General features: G+C 44.5%; 1 protein-coding gene across 1 annotated transcript in view; it reads right to left on the bottom strand.

Moving 5' to 3' along the window:
• Positions 1 to 22350, bottom strand: part of TLR4 (toll like receptor 4) — a 46448-nt gene extending 24098 nt beyond the window's left edge. Inside the window, exon 1 of the mRNA XM_069748559.1 lies at positions 22165 to 22350. Within this exon, the coding sequence (XP_069604660.1) occupies positions 22165 to 22236 (72 nt within the window). The 5' untranslated portion in view covers positions 22237 to 22350. The remainder of the gene's footprint in view (positions 1 to 22164) is intronic.
• Positions 22351 to 23686: the final 1336 nt, after the last annotated feature.

The following is a 23686-nucleotide window of genomic DNA, read 5'->3' as shown; positions in this document are numbered from 1 at the left end:
TTATATAGACTCCTCAAAGTGACTTCAAATGTGATGTGGTTAGTGATGAGCGAGTGTGCTCGTTACTCTAGTTTTCCAAGCATGCGGGTGTTCTCTGAGTATCTTGGGTGTGCTCGTAGATTATGTTTGTGTCTCCGCAGCTGCATGATTTGCAGCTGTTAGACAACCTGAACACATGCAGGGATTGCCTGTTTGTTAGGGAATCCTCACATGTATTCAGGCTGTCTCACAGCCACAATTCATGTACGAGCACGGCCAAGATATTTGGAGAACACTCGAGTATGCTCGGAAAACTTGAGCAACGAGCACATTCGCTCATCACTAGATGTGGTCCCTAAAAAATGTTTTTGTAAATTTTGTTGGAAAAATCAAAAATCGCTTATCAAAGTTTAATCCGTACAACTTTCTAACAAAAAATAATTTTGTTTCCAAAATTTTGCTAATGTAAAGTAGACATGTGGGAAATGTTACTTATTAACTATGTTTGTGACATACAGTCATGGGTAAAAGTATTGACACCCCTGCAATTCTGTCAGATAATACTCAATTTCTTCCTGAAAATGATTGCAAACACAAATTATTTGGTATTATTATCGTCATTTAATTTTTCTTAAATGAAAAAACACAAAAGAGAATGAAGCAAAAAGCAAAACATTGATCATTTCACACAAAACTCCAAAAATGGGCCAGACAAAAGTATTGGCACCCTCAGCCTAATACTTGGTTGCACAACCTTTAGCCAAAATAACTGTGACCAACAGCTCACGGTAACCATCAATGATTTTCTTACAATGCTTTGCTGGAATTTTAGACCATTCTTCTTTGGCAAACTGCTCCAGGTCCTTGATATTCGAAGGGCGCCTTCTCCAAACTGCCATTTTTAGATCTCTCCACAGGTGTTCTATGGGATTCAGGTCTGGACTCATTGCTGGCCAACTTAGAAGTCTCCAGTGCTTTCTCTCAAACCATTTTCTAGTGCTTTTTGAAGTGTGTTTTGGGTCATTGTCCTGCTGGAAGACCCATGACCTCTGAGGTAGACCCAGCTTTCTCTCACTACATTATGCTGCAAAATTTGTTGGTAGTCTTCACACTTCATAATGCCATGCACACGGTCAAGCAGTCCAGTGCCAGAGGCAGCAAAGCAACCCCAAAACATCAGGGAACCTCCACCATGTTTGACTGTAGGGACCGTGTTCTTTTCTTTGAATGCCTCTTTTTTTCTCCTGTAAACTCTATGTTGATGCCTTTGCCCAAAAAGCTCTACTTTTGTCTCATCTGACCAGAGAACATTCTTCCAAAACATTTTAGGCATTTTCAGGTAAGTTTTGGCAAACTCCAGCCTGGCTTTTTTATGTCTCGGGGTAAGATGTGGGGTCTTCCTGGGTCTCCTATCATACAGTCCCTTTTCATTCAGATGCCGACGGATAGTACGGGTTGACACTGTTGTACCCTCAGACTGCAGGGCAGCTTGAACTTGTTTGGATGTTAGTCGAGGTTCTTTATCCAACATCCGCACAATCTTGCGTTGAAATCTCTTGTCAATTTTTCTTTTCCGTCCACATCTAGGGAGGTTAGCCACAGTGCCATGGGCTTTAAACTTCTTGTTGACACTGTGCACGGTAGACACAGGAACATTCAGGTCTTTGGAGATGGACTTGTAGCCTTGAGATTGCTCATGCTTCCTCACAATTTGGTTTCTCAAGTCCTCAGACAGTTCTTTGGTCTTCTTTCTTTTCTCCATGCTCAATGTGGTACACACAAGGACACAGAACAGCGGTTGAGTCAACTTTAATCCATGTCAACTGACTGCAAGTGTGATTTAGTTATTGCCAACACCTGTTAGGTGCCATAGGTAAGTTACAGGTGCTGTTCATTGCACAAATTAGAGAAGCATCACATGATTTTTCGAACAGTGCCAATACTTTTGTCCACCCCCTTTTTTATGTTTGGTGTGGAATTATATCCAATTTGGCTTTAGGACAATTCTTTTTGAGTTTTTTCATTTAAGACAAATTAAATGAAGATAATAATACCAAATAATTTGTGTTTGCAATCATTTTCAGGAAGAAAATGAGTATTATCTGACAGAATTGCAGGGGTGTCAATACTTTTGGTCATGACTGTATCTCTGTGATTAAAGGCATGAAAATTCAAAGTTGGAAAATTTTCTAAATTTTTGCCAAATTTCCACTTTTTTCACAAATAAAGGCAAGTCAAATCGAAGAAATTTTACCACTATCATGAAGTAAATATGTCTCGAAAAAAAAATCTCACTGGGATCCGTTGAAGCGTTCCATGGTTATTACCTCATCAAGTGACAGAGATCACAATTGTAAAAATTGGCCTAGTCATTAATGTGCAAACCACCTTCGAGGGTCAAGGGGTTAAAAGAGCATTTGGGCTGATTTACATATAAAAAATAATCTTTGAGTCTCTTGAAGACAATATGAACATGATCCCTATGGGACAACACATCCCTATTAGTGATGAGCGAGTGTGCTCGTTACTCGAGTTTTCCGAGCATGCTCGGGTGTTCTCCGAGTATCTTGGGCATGCTCGTAGATTATGTTTGTGTCCCCACAGCTGCATGATTTGCGGCTGCTAGACAGCCTGAATACATATGGGGATTCCCTAACAATCAGGCAATCCCTGCATGTGTTCAGGTTGTCTAACAGCCACAAATCATGCAGCTGCAGGGACACATATGTGAGGGAGGGCCAGGGCCATAGCCGTGGCTGATAGTATCTGCTCACATGCGCAATGGCCTCCCGCCACATGCACACAATGTCCCCTTTTTTGCGTACCCTCAGCTACATCATCTACACCATCAGGGTCCCATCTGAGCGGTCATTTCCCAGATGGTCCAGATGATGACAGTCTCACACCAAATGTTCAGTTGACCCGCAGAGGAGCCACAATCTACCTTCCCAGTGTAATTGTCTTTGCTCATATAAGGAGGACATCTTTCCCAGTTGCATCGGCTCCTCCACGATAGTTGAAGGTAGTTATGGAGACAGCTCTACTCTCCTACCAGAAGCTTTGTCGCATAAGTGATCTTGTCTCCTTCTGTACAGATGTACGGCCAGAGTCATGGAGGCTTCCAGACTTTGAAGCGGTGAGTGATGCACTAACATGTGCTTTGCAGAATCTGCCAGTCTATGCTTTGCATCATTCCACCGTCTGAATTGAGAACAATTTTTCTCCTCCAAGAGGCTACCCTGAACGAGTGCTCTGAGGTTAGGCTACTTTCACACATCAGGTTTTTGCCATCAGGCAAAATCCGGCGAGTTTAAAAAAAAAGGATCCGTTTTTTTCCGCCGGATCCGTTTTTTTGTCATAGAGTTGTATTAGCGCTGGATTGCGCCTGATGGCCCCACGTTTCATCTATTTTTTGCCAGATCCATCCTAAAAGCTGTTTTCAGCGGAAGGAGAAAATGTTCAGAGGTTTTCCATGCATTCTCCATTCAAATCATGCACATTTTCTGTTGTGGGGTCTCTCTCTCTCTTCCCCGGAACAGGAAGTCCATCCGCGGGATAATCTAAATAAAAAAAATGGATCCAGCAAAAAAACTGATCCGTTGCATCAGGTTTTGGCTTAGTGATAGAAAGCAGAGGGTGGTTATAAATGGTATAGTCTCTAACTGGGTCGCTGTGACCAGTGGGGTTCCGCAGGGGTCAGTATTGGGACCTGTTCTCTTCAACATATTCATTAATGATCTGGTAGAAGGTTTACACAGTAAAATATCGATATTTGCAGATGATACAAAACTATGTAAAGCAGTTAATACAAGAGAAGATAGTATTCTGCTACAGATGGATCTGGATAAGTTGTAAACTTGGGCTGAAAGGTGGCAGATGAGGTTTAACAATGATAAATGTAAGGTTATACACATGGGAAGAAGGAATCAATATCACCATTACACACTGAATGGGAAACCACTGGGTAAATCTGACAGGGAGAAGGACTTGGGGATCCTAGTTAATGATAAACTTACCTGGAGCAGCCAGTGCCAGGCAGCAGCTGCTAAGGCAAACAGGATCATGGGGTGCATTAAAAGAGGTCTGGATACACATGATGAGAGCATTATACTGCCTCTGTACAAATCCCTAGTTAGACCGCACATGGAGTACTGTGTCCAGTTTTGGGCACCGGTGCTCATGAAGGATATAATGGAACTAGAGAGAGTACAAAGGAGGGCAACAAAATTAATAAAGGGGATGGGAGAACTACAATACCCAGATAGATGAGCGAAATTAGGATTATTTAGTCTAGAAAAAAGACGACTGAGGGGCGATCTAATAACCATGTATAAGTATATAAGGGGACAATACAAATATCTCGCTGAGGATCTATTTATACCAAGGAAGGTGACGGGCACAAGGGGGCATTCTTTGCGTCTGGAGGAGAGAAGGTTTTTCCACCAACATAGAAGAGGATTCTTTACTGTTAGGGCAGTGAGAATCTGGAATTGCTTGCCTGAGGAGGTGGTGATGGCGAACTCAGTCGAGGGGTTCAAGAGAGGCCTGGATGTCTTCCTGGAGCAGAACAATATTGTATCATACAATAATTAGGTTCTGTAGAAGGACGTAGATCTGGGGATTTATTATGATGGAATATAGGCTGAACTGGATGGACAAATGTCTTTTTTCGGCCTTACTAACTATGTTACTATGCATCAGGTTTTCCACTATTTGCAACGGATCCGTTTTTTCAACAATTAGCCGGATCCTGCCTGACGGCAAACAACTGATGTGTGAAAGTAGCCTTAAATTTGGTGATGCCAGCTGTTTCTGGTTCATCATAAAGGAGTCCAATGCCCTAAAAAATTCCTCAATGGAGTTACTGGACAGGGAATCATCAAAGTAAAGGCCCATGTCTGGGAATCCCCCCCAAAATAAAGAGATAGCCAGCTTCACCTGAGACCCTTGGGTATGATGCCCCACAGTAACAGCCAAATCCTGAAAAATGCTAAGCAGATTTTGCATCTGCTCTACCAGCTGATTAATTCAATCAAGACTAATTAAGTGTAATACTGGGTAATGGGGAAATGACCTACTGCCAGCCAGCAAGAGTAGTGTGTCAGTCACCCTGCCGCGCACCCTTGAAGGCCGAGTATACTCTTCATTCACCTCCCTGTAATGGCAAAGGGAAACTTTAGCCGAACCCTTCCCAGTCAGCGAGCAGCACGGCATCTCCCAGAATGTGATACCTGGTCTGGTGACCCGCTGAAGAGAGGGAGCCCGCCCAGGAGTGCGAGGGGTCTGCTCAGGAAAGGAGCTACCATTCCTGACATATGCCCCATCGTCCGAAATTCTATGCCGCTACTGCTCCAACTATCCGCCACCCTTGAATCTTTCAGACAGAACATGAAAACCCATCTCTTCAAAAAAGCTGGCAGCGTTCAATAACCCCAGTGCCAACTCACCAACACCGGAGCTACTGTAACCTACTTTCTTCTTCCAAATTATCCATGATCCTCTATACTATAAGCCCACAAGGGCAGGGCCCTCACTCCTCTGTACCCATCTGTCATTGTTAGTTTGTTATCTGTATTTCCGATTTGTATCCTGTAACCCCTTGTCATGTACAGCAGCTGGGAATCAATGGTACTCTAAAAATAAATAATAATAATAATAATAATGAGGCTGACAGTAAGATAAAGCTAATATTCTGTTGTAATGGCTAAAAATGGAGATAACTCAGATGCAGAACATCTATCCTCATATATAGAAAACACACATCAAGAAGGGAAAGGTAATAATGGATGCATCTTTGAGATAAAATACAGATTCATTTAGTGCATGACACTTGCGCAAAATGCATTGATGTCACATAATGCAAGGACGTAGAGGGGGACTGCTGGGATGAAACAAAGTCACCAAAGACACTGCATAGTCCACAACAGGTGATTGGTGCTGCAGCCGCTGAACACATGTTGTGCCTCTCAGCAGTGATCAGCAGCTAGTTCACCTGCCGCTCTGTCTGCACAGCGGCCACAGCAGCAATCATCTGAGACACAGCCCAGTCATCCTTCTCGCTCTGATTAAACTATTCCAAAGCAACAAACCCAACCAAGTAGCATGGGCATGTTAATGAGAAGCCAGAATGCTGCTTTTTCAGACAGCCTTGACAATGTCTAGGAGGGAAAATATAGTAGAGATCATGTCCTTCTTCCTCTCCTGCATTGCTAAACCAGTGTGGTGGCCCTGACAATAAGGAGGAAGAGGCTGCAAAGCAACCTAAAGCCATGCAGGGATCAAATGCAAAGGCTGTTTTATGCCTGTAGCCTAGCCACATTCCCTGTCTGCTGACCCCTTAACAGCTGCCCTTCCCTATCCTCTCCCCCACATTCCAACAACCCACTCCAATCCTCTGATTACTCTTCCAAATACCTATTGCCCTCCCTCCAATAGTTTTCCTGGCCTTCTCAGAAGACAAAAGCCACACCTATTGCTATCCTTGAATGCAACAATCCTACTTATTTATGTCCCAAAATCAGGCATTTGAAGAAAAATTGTCCATGTAAATACTATATATGTGCTTGTCATGTGTGTTTATGTGTGTAATGTATATATGTGTTGTGTAATGTGTGTAGTTGTGTAATTTTTTCATGGGTATACTTGCGTGTGTGTTTGCAAGCAATGTGTATATGCTTGTTGCGTATATGTGAAGACGTGTGTAAGTATTGCAGTATTCGATCACTAGTAATATGTGATCAGGTCATGGTGTGGCGGTATTTATTCCTTGTATGTGATATTATTTGGTCACTGTGTGGTGGTAATATGTGGTCTGGTCATGGCGTGGCGGTATTTGTTTCTTGTATGTGGTATTATTCGGTCACTATATGGTGATACATGGTCTGGTCATGGCGTTGCGATATTTGTTCATTGTATGTGGTATTATTGGTCACTATGTGGTGGTGATATGTGGTCTGGTCATGTTGTGGCGGTATTTGTTCATTGTATGTGGTATTATTGGTCACTATGTGGTGGTAATATGTGGTCTGGTTATGGTGTGGCGGTATCTCTTCCTTGAATGTAGTATTATTCAGTCACTATGTGGTGGTAATACGTGGTCTGGTCATGGCATGGAGGTATTTGTTTCTTGTATGTGGTATTATTCGGTTACTATATGGTGATATATGATCTGGTCATGGCATGGCGATATTTGTTCATTGTATGTGGTATTATTGGTCACTATGTGGTGGTGATATGTGGTCTGGTCATGGTGTGGTAGTATTTGTTCATTTTATGTGGTATTATTGGTCCCTATGTGGTGGTGATATGTGGTTTGATCATGGTGTGGCGGTATTTGTTCCTTGTACTTGGTATTATTGGTCATTTTAAAAAATGTATGTGACACATTCCCTTAAATGAAAATAAATAAAAGTATACCTAAAAAAGAGTATAGGATATTTTAAGAAGTTTTTAATAGGTTAGAGTAGAGTAGGACCTGGCCAAAAGAGTCTACCTTGTCATGGTGGCGGCTTAAAAGATCTTTTGGCCAAAGCAAAAGCTGATGGCTATGTATGTGATCTGGTTTTATATGGGAACAGTTAATGTGCGATTGATGTGATGCTAGTCACTTCTCACGGCCAATCTGTGAGTCAGAGTGGTCAAGGAGTTCAAGGTCAGAAACCAGGAGATTACGTCATAAGCAGAAGGAAGAGACAAAAGTGTAGTCAAGTAACGTCCCGAGGTCAGAGAACCGGGAGGATAATGGATCAGGTCTGAAGGCGTTAAACAGGCAGATGGTCAGAATGAAGTCCAAGGTCAGGCAACAGATCAAGCATACAGAACTCCAGGCACAGGAGAACAAACCTCACAAGTAGTGATGAGCGAGTATACTCATTGCTTGGGTTTTCCCGAGCATGCTTGGGGGTCCTCTGAGTATTTTGGCGTGCTCTGAGATTTCGTTTCTGTCGATGCAGTTGCATGATTTGTGGTTGCTGGACAGCCTGAATACATGTGGGGATTCCCTAACAAACAGACATTCCTCACATGTATTCAGGCTGTCTAGCAGCCGCAAATCATGCAGCTGCACCGACAGAAACTAAACCTCCAAGCACGCCAAAATACTCGGAGGACACCCTAGCATACTCGGGAAAACCCGAGCAATGCATATACTCGCTCATCACTACTCACAAGCAGAATATACGTCTGGCAGAACATGCAAATTGAAAACACGAAATTTGAACTGCATTACTGCACTAGAAATATGAAAAATGAGAGCTTTTAGCGCATAAAAATGGCCAATTTTATGTGTACCTGGTAGCCTCTTTACGGCATCTCTCTTATACCAGGTCCTACGCTTGCCTTACCTCGCTGAGAATAAACGTCTCCATCTGAATGTGTAAATGTGAAACCTCTTCTTAGACTAAAATTCTCTCTCTCTGTGGAGGGGTATTGGACCTGCTGTAATTAAAACACCTGAAGCTAGGAGGCGGAGTGCACGATCAGAATGCTAAAGAATACATTTCAAAAACCTGACCTGTCTACGGTCTCTGCTACCTTGAAGTGGATTCATTTAGTCGCACGTCTGATTCTTATTGTTAGGCAGGTTGGTGCGGTGTGGTCCCATATTATGGGCCAAGGGCGCAGGGCTCTACATGCTGGGGTCAGCTCCACATTTCTGCCATTGTTATATGTCTATTTTCATTTGTTACTAACACTTGTATAATTGAATAATTTTCCAGGGGAGTGCCAATATATCAGGGCCTATATGTATTACAGCATGGCCAGTCTGGTTTTTGTGAGAATATATTGTATATAAGATTATACTTTTGAGTCCTATGTGGGTTATTGCCGTATTAGAGGCTGTTGTACATAGCATAACTATGCTTTTTAAATGTTTTTAATAAGTGTTCATGTCACTTGTTTTCGTGTTATTTAATAAAGCTGTGTTCACAGTTATGCCATATCTGTTGCGTGGTGATCCCTGTTTATAGGACCTAGTCTGTTTTTCTTTGAGTATGAAAACTACCAGCCTGACCACCACCAGCATGATCAGGCACATGGCAGCAAAGCACCCGACTTTGTTGTCCAAATCCCAGTGTCCAGTCACAGTGTCTGCAGGTGACCACGGCTTCTTCCGCTTTTGTGCGTGCAAGCCAATCCCCTGTCTGTGGTGCATGCGAAGATGCCTCCTGTCCTGCACCTGTCATTGCACCCACTCAACTAACACCATCAGCAAGCACATCCACGTCCTTGTCCCAACGCAGCGTTCAGTTGTCCATACCTCAACCCTTGGAATGCAAGCTCAAAAACGCAGCCAACGCCCCACAGGCCACACTATAAATTCACACATTTCCTGACTGCTTAAACTTGAAATGTTGCCTTTTAGACTCGTGGAGACGGTAACTTTAAACAACCTGATGGCAGCGGCCATCCCTCTGCACTCAGTCCCCAGCCGCCACTATTTCTCCCGGTGTGCCATCCCCGCATTACACAAGCACGTGTCTCACATTAGCTGTGTCCTCAACAATGCAGTTACTGGGAAAGCCCACCTAATCACAGACATGTGGACAAGTGTTTGTGGGCAAGGATGGTATATCTTGCTGATGGCACAGTGGGTTAACATAGTGGAAGCCGGTACCCAGTCGGACCTTGGGATGGAACACGTCATCCCGACACCAAGGATTGTGGGCCCTAGGTCAAACAGGGTTCCCCCCATATTCTACAGCTCCTGCATCTCCTCCTCCTCCTCTTCAGCCTCCATATGTGAAATGACCACATCAGTCACAAGCTGGAAGCACTGCAGCACTGCCTCCGCCAAGAGGCAACAGGCTGTGCTGAAGCTGATATGCTTCGGTGACAAACCGCACAATGTTAAAGAGTTGTGGACAGCTCTGAAATAGCAGGCAGATCTGTGGCTGACACCGCTGAACCTACAGCCAGTCATGGTCGTGTGTAACAATGGCCGGAATCTGGTGGCAGCTCTGAGGCGAAGACCATGCCTGGCCCTTGTGCTTAACCTCGTGGTTCAGCAGTTTCGCAAAACCTACCCAGAGCTGCCGGTTCTGCTTGTCAAAGTACGCCGCCTGTGTGCCCATTTTAGAAAGTGAGCTACAGCTTCTGCTGCAGTTGCTGTGCTTCAGCAGCATCTGCAGCTTACGGCTCACTGACTGATGTGTGATGTCCCCACGCATTGGATCTCTACATTGCAGATGTTGGGAAGGATTTGTGAGCAGAAGAGGGCAGTTACTGACTACCAGCATAAACAAGGCCATCGGTATTCAGTTCAGACTCCACACATGAGAGATCAGGAGTGGACATGGACTTCAGACATAGGTACCATCCTCCAAAACTTTGAGGACTCCACCAAGATGGTGAGCGATGATGACGCCATAATTAGCGTAGCCATCCCACTTCTCTGTGTTCTGAAATGCTCTCTGCTCATAATCACACTGAGGTCAACATTGACACAATGTAAGGTTTTAATATTAGACAGTGTAGGACTGTCCCGATCAGAGTTACCGTGACGAGGTGGGATGGCTTTTGTGCTATTTTTTTATCAAAAAACAGTATTACTAAAAACTCTGTGTTATTTAAATGCACTTTTGCTTTTTTATTTAGTTACATCAGGGTTTTCATTTACTTTTTTCTCCTGTAGGTTTTAATGTTTTGTGGCCAATGTGAACATGCGTTTAACCTCTGCATGTGTACCAACTCACTTTAAGCTCAATTTTGTGTTTTTTTTTTCACAATCAAAGAAGATGCAATGCAGGCGGAGCACGATGAGATGGAGCAAGGAACCATACAGGGTGATTACACTCAGCCCAGCCTCATCTCATCCCAATGTGGATTGGGTGATAATGAGGAAGAGGAGGAGGAAGAAGAACAGGAGCTAGTTTCATGCGCTATAGATGGTACTACCTGCACAACTGTCATACCATCTGTTCCTGGATGTCCTGAGGACAGGGAAGAGGAAGAGGAGGAGAGCATGGTTATTCATCCTCTTGGTGAGGGCATGGAAGTCTTGCCTGTTAGCAGTCTGGTACGCATGGCTGAGTTTATGTTACACTGCCTTTCCCGTGACCCTCAGATTCTCAAAATTTTGGGTGACAGTCATCACTGGTTGGTGACACTTCTAGACCCACGCTACAGGGAGAACTTTCTATCTCTTATTCCCAAGGCAGACAGGTCTACTAAAATGGTAAAATGGGGCAGTACCAAAAGGCCCTTGTTGTGGAATTATTAAAAAATTCCCATCTGAAAACGCTGACAGCAGAGGTCACAGTTCATTGGACAACCAAAGAGTACAGTCGAGAGACACAACGCCAATCCAGCAGGGGCAGGGGAACGCTGTCAAAGTTCTGGGAGAGTTTTCTCAGACCCTCCCATCGCACAGGTCCTAGGGCGCGGGGTACTCTCACAAGGAGTGCAAAGTTTGGGAAGATGCTGAGGGAGTATCTTGCTGACCGTACCAAAGTCCTCCGTGATTCCCCTGTGCCTTATAATTATTGAGTATCCAAGCTGGACACGTGGCATGAACTGGCTCTCTACGCATTGGAGGTCCTGGCCTGCCCTGCGGCTAGTGTTTTGTCAGAGCGGATTTTTAGTGCTGCTGGTGGAATTATAACTGGTAGGCGTATCCGCCTGTCAACTGAAAATGCTGACAGGCAGACTCTTCCTCCAAATTTTCGGCAGCCCTTGGATTCACTGCATAAGAAAACACTATGGGAGACCCACTTCCTAATAATGGGAGCATTGTTTTCAGGAGGCCCATCTGTGTGTTTCTTCAAAGGGGTATTGGGGTGCGTACAAATTTTGGGCAGCCCTGCCACTCACTGCATACGCAATAACAGTATAGGAAACCCATTGTTTAATAATGGGAACAACAAAACATAGCCAGCTGATGGCTCTCTAAGAATAGTGAGGGCCGACTGCTGGCCCTTTAAAAATAGGAAAGGCTGCCTGATGGCTTTGTGACTTTCAGAGTCCCTCCTTTATAAATTAAACAGGGTGTGTCTGATGATGTGTCACACACCACATGGCCAGATAAGGTTGTTAAACGTTACAATGACATTTCCCAGTGAATGCATTTGCCTTGGTTGAAAGCAATGCAAAAGTTCAAAACGCTACGTGTGAACATAGCCCAAAGTGTGGAGGAGTATTCTTGCTTTTGGTTATTTTGTTGTGTCTTATATACAAGTCATTACCCTGGAAAGGATGTTCCTTAACATATTTCCCAGGAAAATCCATTTTGGTTTAGTTTTTGTATGTTTGAGTGGCGTAAGACTCGGACAACGTTATTCACAGCAGTGACCTGGGAGTCAAAAAGGCTTCCAGGGGTCTTCCCCATGCTGTTCCCCTGTCATTTGAGTACTGTTCCCATCGATTTTCGCATTTTCTAGTCCCTCTGCAGACTACCAGGCGGGGTGGCTGCCAGAAAAATGCTTGAGTCTCCCATAGACTTACATTGGGCTGTTGCTCGGGTCGAGTACCCGAGCATTCTAATTTGCTCGGCCCGAGCAACGAGCACCCGAGCATTTTAGTGCTCGCCCATCACTAATCATTATCCATAGTGGAAAAAAAATTGCTCATGTGGATGTCTCCTAACTGTTCATGCTGGGGGTTGCGCTTTCAAAAATTTTCTGCGGGTCTCTATCCAGTGGCTATAACTCATCTGATTTGTTCTACAGTCAGAGATGGGCGAGGTTGACTGTGTTGGTGGGGAAAGGATCGCACCAAATGATCTTTGTCATACCCATAGGGCAGCCGTAATTTCTTAATTTTGCAGGAGAAAAAGCATGTTTTAAAAAATAAAAAACAATTGCAAGTGCATTGATATAATATAATATATGAGTTTCACTTTTTGTATTGAGGAACTGAAATAAATAAATTTTTTATGATATTCTAAGTTAGTGAGATGCACTTGTATAGTGGATGTGTGGTTTTGCTGCCTGTAAAGACAAGTCTGAGTTTAAGGCTCCATGGATACATTGCTACTAATGTGTTAAAAAATGTGTTACAGCTGCACCAAGGCAGTGACATGACCTTACAGTTGAATGGTTATTACCATCTTTATAATGGATATTGCCAGATTAGCACTTGTTTTAGTACTTTTGAATTTACTGTTTATTAACCTCTTCACCCTGGAGCATTTTCGGTTTTGCGTTTTTGTTTTTCACTCCCCTCCTTCCCAGAGCCATAACTTTTTTTATTTTTCCGTCACTATGGCCATGTGAGGGCTTATTTCTTGCAGGATGAGTTGTACTTGTGAACGACACCATTGGTTTTAACCATATCATGTACTAGAAAATGGGAAAAAAATCCAAGTGCGGTGAAATTTCAAAAAAGTGCAATCCCACACTGGTTTTTTGTTTGGCTTTTTTGCTAGGTTCACTAAATGCTAACCTGACCTGATATTATGATTCTCCAGGTCATTACGAGTTCACAGACACCAAACATGTTAAGGTTCTTTTTTTATTTAAGTGGTGAAAAAAAATTTCAAACTTTGCTAAAAAAAAAAGCAAACAAAATTGTGCCATTTTCCAAGACCCGTAGTGTCTCCATTTTTCGTGATCTGGGGTCGGACGAGGACTTAGTTTTTGCGTGCCGAGCTGATTTTTTTAATAATACCATTTAATTGCATGTACGATCTTTTGATCGCCTTTTATTGCATTTTAATGCAATGTCGTGGTGACCAAAAAAACTTAATTCTGGTATTTTTTCTCGCTACGCCGTTTTGCGATCAGGTTAGTCCTTTTTTTTATTGATAGATCGGGCAACTCTGAATGCGGTGATACCAAATATGTGTGGGTTTGATTTTTTTATTATTGTTTTATTTCGAAAGGGGGGTGATTTGAACTTTTTTAAAATTTTTAAAATTTTTAAAAATATATATTTTTTTACTTTTGCCATGCTTCAATAGCCTCCATGGGAGGTTAGAAGTTGCGATAAATGAATCGGCTCAGCTACATAGAGGCGATGATCAGATCGCTCCTATGCAGCAGAATTGCTGAGTTGCTATGAGCGCTGACCACCGGGTGGCGCTCATAGCACTCCTGCACTGACAACCATAGAAGTCTGAGACCTCTGGTTGTCATGCTGACGAACCAATGACCCTCAATCATCTAACTCCTCCTCCAGCCAGAATATATAGGGAAGCCACCAACAAACTGGATCAGAGCTTCCCCTTCTAGCCTGGAGTCAGAACAGTGTTGTGTGTATGTGTCACCTGTTAAAGGGATCCTTCATCGCTTCCAGGCATGGAATTACCCTCCCCGTGAGGAAGGCAATACCACTGTAACAACTGGCTTCCTGGGGTGTTACGTTAATAACCGTGCTTGATGTTTTCCTCAGGAGTATATAAAAAATCCATTTGAAAATGGCGCTCACTGTGCTTGCACAGTAGCACCTATCTGTGTATATCGAGCTGATCCAATAGCTGCTACTGCTCACCATCTTGCTTGAGAAAAAAAATTCTTCCTCCAAGATGGCACCGCCTGCACAACGCAGTAGCAGCTATCGGCGATCACTGGCAGCTGCCCGCAGAAGGTTTTTTTTTAGTATGTGCATATATTCATTATGTAAACTAGGGGGTGGGGCAGTGAGGGATCAGTGACCTGTCAGCAGTCTGCATTATGGATACCTAATCAGAGCACCACATAAAACCCCACCCACAGCCCCGCCCTCAGGCCGCCCCGGAGCACGAGCATATCATTAACTCAAAGCTGAAAATAAAGATTCCACAAGAACCACAAGACGGATTTCATCACCAGGTATCATTGCAATCAGTATAACGGCGCCGACCTGACACTGTCTGTAGTTACTGTGCGCAATCCTGCCGACAGGTTCCTTTTAAATGTTGCCGCCGTTCTTGAGATAGTGACATTTTACTTTTGCTTAGGAGACCGACCATCGCTGCTGTGTAGCTTGCAAGCACTGCGCTGAAGCTGGCCGGGATTAGGAGGTAACTCCGATCTCCAGCTATCCTGGCCGACTTCAAAACAGCTCTTACAAGCTCAATAGAAAGCAGCTTGTAAGCACTGCGCATGTTTGACTATCTGGCAATGGTGGTCGGTTTCTAAGGCATTGAGGAGTAATGAGCGAACGTGCTCAGATATCGTCTTATGTGCCTGTTTGTTAGGGAATCCCCACGTGTGTCTAACAGCCACAAATCATGCAGCCGCAGGGACAGAAACATAATATACAAGCACAAGATACTCAGATCAAATATTTCAGCTACATGTGACATTGTCAAGGGGAACAGGGACGGGAAATACAGTCTATTTTTATACCAAAACTAAGGGATTTCAGAAAATGCTCCACTATCAATGGTCCCTGTTCAACAGAATATTGAGACGGTATACAATGATTTATAAAAATTGTTTTCTTTTGCTCTTTTATTAACCAATTTGCATTTTATTTATGCTACTTGCTACCCATTTCAATTCACCTACAGTATATCGCTTCCATGCAGGCAAAGATCTTCAAGGGAGTCTGTCAGCAGGTTTGTTCTACCTCATCTGAGAGCATGGCTATGTAGGGGCAGAAACCCTGATTCCAGTCACGTATCACTGATTTTACTGTGTGCAGCATTTGTGATACCATCTGAGTTTTTAGACGCAGCAGAGCTCAGAAAGCTGACCCCATACCGCAGCTTTCTGTGTACGTTGCATATTGACAGCTGCTTATCAGTGCTGGGGCCGTTGTTGGACTAAGTCTCACAAGGGCACTAGTCCGGGCAGTGATTAATACTCATCATATTGAAACGACAGTACACAGCCTAATAAGTGACACATCACTGGAATCAGGGTTTCAGCCCCTACCTCCTGCTGCCATTAAATTACATAGCAAAAAACCTGCGGACAGAGACCTTTCAATGCAGGGCTAGCCGGCTATAAATGTATATTTCAGTCCGTCATCTTCTACAGTTCGTTTTGTTCACCTATCCTTTGTTCTGGTCCTGACAGTTATTCCCAGATGTTGTCTATATTCGGAGATGTATTTTTAAGGTTCATTTATGTAAAGGAAAAAGGTGCAAGACCATTGAGGAAACCCAATCACAAAAAATATATTTTTAGCTTATTTAAGTAAAAACAAAATTTCTCCTAAGGTGGAAAACACCAAAACACTATTTTCAGTTTATGTATAGGAAATCTAAGAAAAATAATTATATATATATATATATATATATATATATATATATATATATATATATATATATAAATATATATAATATAACGCTGGGAGCGTCACTCTGTCAGAAGCCTTTATAGACTGCGCAGGCGCAAGCGCCGGCGCAGTCTGGCCCCCACAGAGTGACGCTCCCGGGAGATCGCGGTATGCGTAAACACTGAACGCATACCGCGATCTCCACCGGAGAGTCAGGGACCGCCAGGAGGGTAAGTATATTCACCTGTTCCCCGTTCCAGCGCTGCGTGCGGCTCCGTCTCCCGGCTCCTCTGCTGTGACAGTTCAGAGGGCGCGAGACGCGCCTAATGCGCGCCGGCACCGCCCTCTGACTTACCAGTCACAGGCAGAGGAGCCGGAGTGTGTCTTCAAGAAAATGGTGCCGGAAAGCGCGGACTGCGCAGGCGCCGATTCCTGCTGCCGGAATCGGCGCCTGCGCAGTCCGCGCTTTCCGGCGCCATTTTCTTGAAGACACACTCCGGCTCCACTGCAGGTGTGTCTTCAAGAAAATGGCGCCGGAAGGAGCGGACTGCGCAGGCGCCGATTCCTGCTGCCGGAATCGGCGCCTGCGCAGTCCGCGCTTTCCGGCGCCATTTTCTTGAAGACACACCTGCAGTGGAGCCGGACGATAGGTGAGTATGGTATTTTTTTTTTTTTTTTATATGGCAGCAGCATACGGGGGCATACACACTGGAGCGTCTTATGGGGGGCATATCATACAATGGTGGCGCAGGATGGGAGCAGCACATGACAGAACGGAGGCAGGATGGCAGCAGCACATGACAGAACGGGCGCAGGATGGGAGCAGCACATGACAGAACGGGCGCAGGATGGCAGCAGCACATGACAGAACGGGGGCGCAGGATGGGAGCAGCACATGACAGAACGGGGGCGCAGGATGGGAGCAGCACATGACAGAACGGGGGCGCAGGATGGGAGCAGCACATGACAGGATGGGGATGCAGGATGGGAGCAGCACATGACAGGATGGGGATGCAGGATGGAGCAGTACATGACAGAATGGGGGTGCAGGATGGAGCAGCACATGACAGAATGGGGGCGCAGGATGGAGCAGCACATGACAGGATGGGGACACAGGATGGAGCAGCACATGTCAGGATGGGGATGCAGGATGGAGCAGCACATGACAGGATGGGGGCGCAGGATGGGAGCAGCACATGACAGGATGGGGACGCAGGATGGAGCAGCACATGACAGGATGGGGATGCAGGATGGAGCAGCACATACCAGGATGGAGACCATATACCAATATAAATGCTCACCACCCGGGTGTAGAACGGGTTCAAGAGCTAGTATATATATATAATATATAAAGCTGAATGTGTGTATGTGTGTGTGTGTATGTGTGTGTGTTTGTATGTCCGGGATTGGCATCTGCACCGTCGCAGCTACAGCCACAAAATTTTGCACAGTCACACGTCTGGACCCCGAGAGCGTCATAGGCTATGTTGTGAGGTGAAATTTTAACCCCGCGCGTTCCAATTCAACAAACAATTTTGCCCCTATCTACATAATGGGGAAAAAAGTGAAAAGAAAAGTGTTGGAGACGTCGCAGCTACAGCCACAAAATTTTGCACAGTCACACGTCTGGACCCCGAGAGCGTCATATGCTATGTTGTGAGGTGAAATTTTAACCCCGCGCTTTCCAATTCACCAAATAATTTTGCCCCTATCTACATAATGGGAAAAAGTGAAAGGAAAAGTGTTGGAGGCATCGCAGCTACAGCCACAAATTTTTGCACAGTCACACGTCTGGACCCCGAGAGCGTCGTAGGCTATGTTGTGAGGTGAAATTTTAACCCCGCGCTTTCCAATTCACCAAAAATTTTGCCCCTATCTACATAGTGGGGAAAAGTGAAAGGAAGTGTTGGAGGCAAATTGACAGCTGCCAGATGTGAACAAGGGGGACTTAAAGAATGAGAGCGATGGCGCCAAAGAGTATTTACCATACAGTTGCTAAGGTGGGGCCCCGACATGGGATACTCAACACACACGGGGATATGAACACACACACAAAATGCACCACACACTACCACGTGCTTGAACACATATTACCCTCAGCACACATTTCACCACACATACACCAACCTCGCCACATAAAAGTCGAAACACAAAAGTCGCCACTCAAAACTCGCCACGCGCAAAACTTGCCACATGCAAAAACTAGGCTCACGCAAAACTCACCACAAGTGCAAAACTCACCTCATGGAAAACTCGCCACACGCAAAACTTGCACACGCGCAAAAATTGCCACATGCACAAAAGTTGCAACACATGCAAAAGTTGCCTCACACAAAACTTGCACATACTCAAAAGGCACCACACATAAAACTCGCCATGCGCAAAACTCGCCATGCGCAAAACTTGCTGCACACAACTTGCTACACTAACCTGTCACATGCAACTCGACACACAAAAAGTTGCTACATGCATGTTGCCACACAAAACTCATCTCACAAAAGTCGCTACATGCATGTCACCACACGCAACTCAACACACACAACTTGACAAACGAAACTCGCCCTAAAACACACACAAGTCTGGTATTATCCTTCAAAAATAATAATCTGATTAATAAGCAGACAAACTACAAGAGCAACAAATGTACCATGTGAGCTAATATATACTGCCAGGGGGAGGGCTTCCTGTTGGCTGGGGATTTATCAGGCTACCAATTTAGCTTACAAATACTGAGGTAAAAATACTGAGCAAATAACGTGTGAACAAGGTCTAATACAGGAGGAGATGACACACAGGTATATACTATATACAGGGGAGATGACACACAGGTATATACTATATAGAGGGGAGATGACACACAGGTATATACTATATACAGGGGAGATGACACACAGGTACATACTATATACAGGAGGAGATGACATACAGGTATATAATATATACAGGAGGAGATGACACACAGGTATATACTATATACAGGAGCAGATGACCTACAGGTATATTCTATATACAGGAGGAGATGACATACAGGTATATGCTATATATAGAAGATGACATACAGGTATATACTATATACTGGAGGAAATTACACACATATATATACTATATACAGGGGAGATGGCACACAGGTATATACTATATACAGGAGGAGATGACATACAGGTATATACTATATATAGGAGATGACATACAGGTATATACTATATATAGGAGGAGATGACATACAGGTATATACTATATACAGGGGAGATGACACACAGCAGGTATATACTATATACAGGGGAGATGACATACAGGTATATACTATATACAGGAGATGACATACAGGTGTATACTATATATAAGGGAGATGACAAACATGTATATACTGAGGTGAAAATGAGAGGTGTGAGGTGAAAATGAAAAGGTGTTAGTGCAAAATGAGAGGAGTGAGGGAAAATAGTGGAGTGATCGGAAAATGACAGATGTGAGGGCGAAATGACAAGTGTTAGGGGGGAATGAGAGGAGTGAGGGAGAAAATGAGAGATGTGAGGGGGAAAATGAAAGATGTGATTGGGAAAATGAGAGGTGTGATGGGAAAATAAGAGAAGTGAGGTGCTATAACTAACCACAGATATTTACTATGCCCAGGCAACGCCGGGCTCTTCAGCTGGTATATATATATATATATATATATATATATATATATATACCGTATATACTCGAGTATAAGCCGAGATTTTCAGCCCAAAATTTTGGGCTGAAAGTGCCCCTCTCGGCTTATACTCGAGTCAAGGTGGGTGGCAGGGTCGGCGGGTGAGGGCGCTGAGGCATACTTACCTAGTCCCAGCGATCCTCGCGCTGTCCCTGCCGTCCCACGGGCTTCTGTGCTGCAGCTTCTTCCCCTCTTCAGCAGTCACGTGGGACCGCTCATTACAGAAATGAATAAGCGGCTCCACCTACCATGGGGGCGGAGCCGCCTATTCATTCCTCTAATCAGCGGTGCCGGTGACCGCTGATAGAGAAAGAAGCTGTGGCACCGAAGACCAGGCAGAGGGACAGCGCGAGGATCGCCAGGACTAGGTAAGTATAGCATATTCACCTGTCCTCGTTCCAGCCGCCGAGCGTCGCTCCATCTTCCCGGCCGGCGCCTCCATCTTCCCGGCGTCTGCGCTCTGACTGTTCAGGCAGAGGGCGCGATGACGCATATAGTGTGCGCGGCGCCCTCTGCCTGATCAGTCAGAGCAGAGACGCCGGGAAGATGGAGGCGCCGGAACGAGACGCCGGGAGCTGCAATCAAGGGAGGTGAGTATGTGTTTTTTTTTTATTATTGCAGCAGCAGCAGCGGCGGCAGAGATTTATGTGGAGCATCTATGGGGCACAGTGAACGGTGCAGAGCACCGTATATGGCACATCTATGGGGCACAGTGAACGGTGCAGGGCACCGTATATGGCACATCTATGGGGCACAGTGAACGGTGCGAAGCACCGTATATGGCACATCTATGGGGCACAGTGAACGGTGCGGAGCACCGTATATGGCACATCTATGGGGCACAGTGAACGGTGCAGAGCACCGTATATGGCACATCTATGGGGCACAGTGAACGGTGCAGAGCACCGTATATGGCACATCTATGGGGCACAGTGAACGGTGCAGAGCACCGTATATGGCACATCTATGGGGCACAGTGAACGGTGCAGAGCACCGTATATGGCACATCTATGGGGCACAGTGAACGGTGCAGGGCACCGTATATGGCACATCTATGGGGCACAGTGAACGGTGCAGAGCACCGTATATGGCACATCTATGGGGCACAATGAACGGTGCAGAGCACCGTATATGGCACATCTATGGGGCACAATGAACGGTGCAGAGCACTGTATATGGGGCACAGCTATGGGGCACAGTGAACGGTGCAGAGCACTGTATATGGGGCACAGTGAACGGTGCAGAGCACCGTATATGGCACATCTATGGGGCACAGTGAACGGTGCAGAGCACCGTATATGGCACATCTATGGGGCACAGTGAACGGTGCAGAGCACCGTATGTGGCACATCTATGGGGCACAGTGAACGGTGCAGAGCACTGTATATGGGGCACAGTGAACGGTGCAGAGCACCGTATATGGCACATCTATGGGGCACAGTGAACGGTGCAGAGCACCGTATATGGCACATCTATGGGGCACAGTGAACGGTGCAGAGCACCGTATGTGGCACATCTATGGGGCACAGTGAACGGTGCAGAGCACCATATATGGCACAGCTATGGGGCACAATGAACGGTGCAGAGCACTGTATATGGCACATCTATGGGGCACAGTGAACGGTGCAGAGCACTGTATATGGCACATCTATGGGGCACAGTGAACGGTGCAGAGCACCGTATATGGCACATCTATGGGGCACAGTGAACGGTGCAGAGCACCGTATATGGCACATCTATGGGGCACAGTGAACGGTGCGGAGCACCGTATATGGCACATCTATGGGGCACAATGAACGGTGCAGAGCACCGTATATGGCACATCTATGGGGCACAGTGAACGGTGCAGAGCACCGTATATGGCACATCTATGGGGCACAGTGAACGGTGCAGAGCACTGTATATGGCACATCTATGGGGCACAGTGAACGGTGCAGAGCACTATACGGGGCACATCTATGGGGCACAATGAACGGTGCAGAGCACTATATGGCACAGCTATGGGGAAATAATGATCTATTTTTATTTTTGAAATTCACCGGTAGTTGCTGCATTTCCACCCTAGGCTTATACTCGAGTCAATAAGTTTTCCCAGTTTTTTGTGGCAAAATTAGGGGGGTCGGCTTATACTCGGGTCGGCTTATACTCGAGTATATACGGTATATATATATATATATATATATACATATATATATATTGTGTTTTCTTGTACAGGGTAAAAAATATAAGTCTATATTTCAATTTAAAAAAAATATTTTTCTTAGATTTGAGATACAGACTTATATTTTTTACCCTGTACAAGAAAAAACACAAGAAGTATAAACCAGGTAACACAAGGCAGCACCTACCTCGATGCAGCAGCTCCGAGCCAAGTGAACCACATACCACAGGTTGAACAATAAAATCCATCGATCTTCCATACTCCATAAACTTCACCTCAATAGTTTCCTAAATGACTCGCTCATAGGAGAAGCACACGGTTGTGGACATGTTTCGTGCCCTAGAAGTTGCTACGTCAAAGGCTGCGAAAATAAGATCAAGATCACTTCCTGAAACTCGCTGACAAGTTGGACAAACTGCTTATTGATCCACACACATGATAGATAAAACGACATTATTTACAAATAAAATCATAAATGTAAATAAAAAGTGTTTTTTGCAATATCTGCAATATATATATATATATATATATATATATATATTTTATTTTTTTTTTCTATTGGTATGTTCCGTACTCCCCTCTGTAGCAGCATAATTTGTGCTTTCCTCACCGAGACGTCTCTGCTTCCTCTTTTAAGGACATGCTGGGGTTAATAAGATGAAGTACAAGGTTAACTTGTTTTTTTAAACGTATGACTTTTTTAAACTATGACCTTGACCCTGAAAATTCTATTTGTGACTCATTCAGAATATTTACCTCCTATTGTGAAAGAATACCCGTCACCAATCTGCGGCTGCCCTTATTTTACAGTCACAGAATGATCATTTTTCCTAAATAACCCTTATCCAAAATAATGATAAATGCCCCTAATGTCACTTGAAAGAACCTGACTTTCTTGCAAAAGTCGAGATAGAACTTCTGGGTGATGAGATTCTGGTATGACGAGAGCTGGATCCCATAACTCTCCAAAGTAGTGGAGATTTACTGGTGGACCTGGGGAAGGTGAGTACAGCACAACTTAATTTTTTATACATAGCAAACTGTGCCCAGGAATTAACATTAACTTAAAAGGGACGGCCCCTCTAAAGTCATTTGCTGGGTAAGTAAAGCTGCCATTATTATGTAGGACGTACCTCTTTTCAATTCAGGGAGAACACTACTTGTCAATCAGCAACTGTCACAGATCAAGCAAATTAATAAAAAATGATCGGTTTCAGATGTCCTTTGTAGAAAGGGATGAGGAGTGCCTTATAGATGTGACACTGAGACTGACACTGAGGCCATATTGGTATTACAGCACTGGAGGTGCTATATACAGGACAGACCAAAAGTTTGGACACACCTTCTCATTTAAAGATTTTTCGGTATTTTCATGACTATGAAAATTGTAAATTCACACTGAAGGCCTCAAAGCTATGAATTATCACATGTGGAATTATATGCTTAAAAAAAAGGTGTGAAACAACTAAAAATATGTCATATATTCTAGGTTCTTCAAAGTAGCCACCTTTTGCTTTGATGACTGCTTTGCACACTCTTGGCATTCTCTTGATGAGCTTCAAGAGGTAGTCACCGGGAATGGTCTTCCAACAATCTTGAAGGAGTTCCCAGAGATGCTTAGTACTTGTTGGCCCTTTTGCCTTCACTCTGCGGTCCAGCTCACCCCAAACCATCTCGATTGGGTTCAGGTCTGGTGACTGTGGAGGCCA

The sequence above is a fragment of the Ranitomeya imitator genome, chromosome 2, assembly GCF_032444005.1.
Source record: "Ranitomeya imitator isolate aRanImi1 chromosome 2, aRanImi1.pri, whole genome shotgun sequence".
Classification (NCBI taxonomy): Eukaryota; Metazoa; Chordata; class Amphibia; order Anura; family Dendrobatidae; genus Ranitomeya; species Ranitomeya imitator.
Note: the sequence above shows the minus strand (reverse complement) of the source record. Positions and strands in the feature narration are given on the sequence as shown.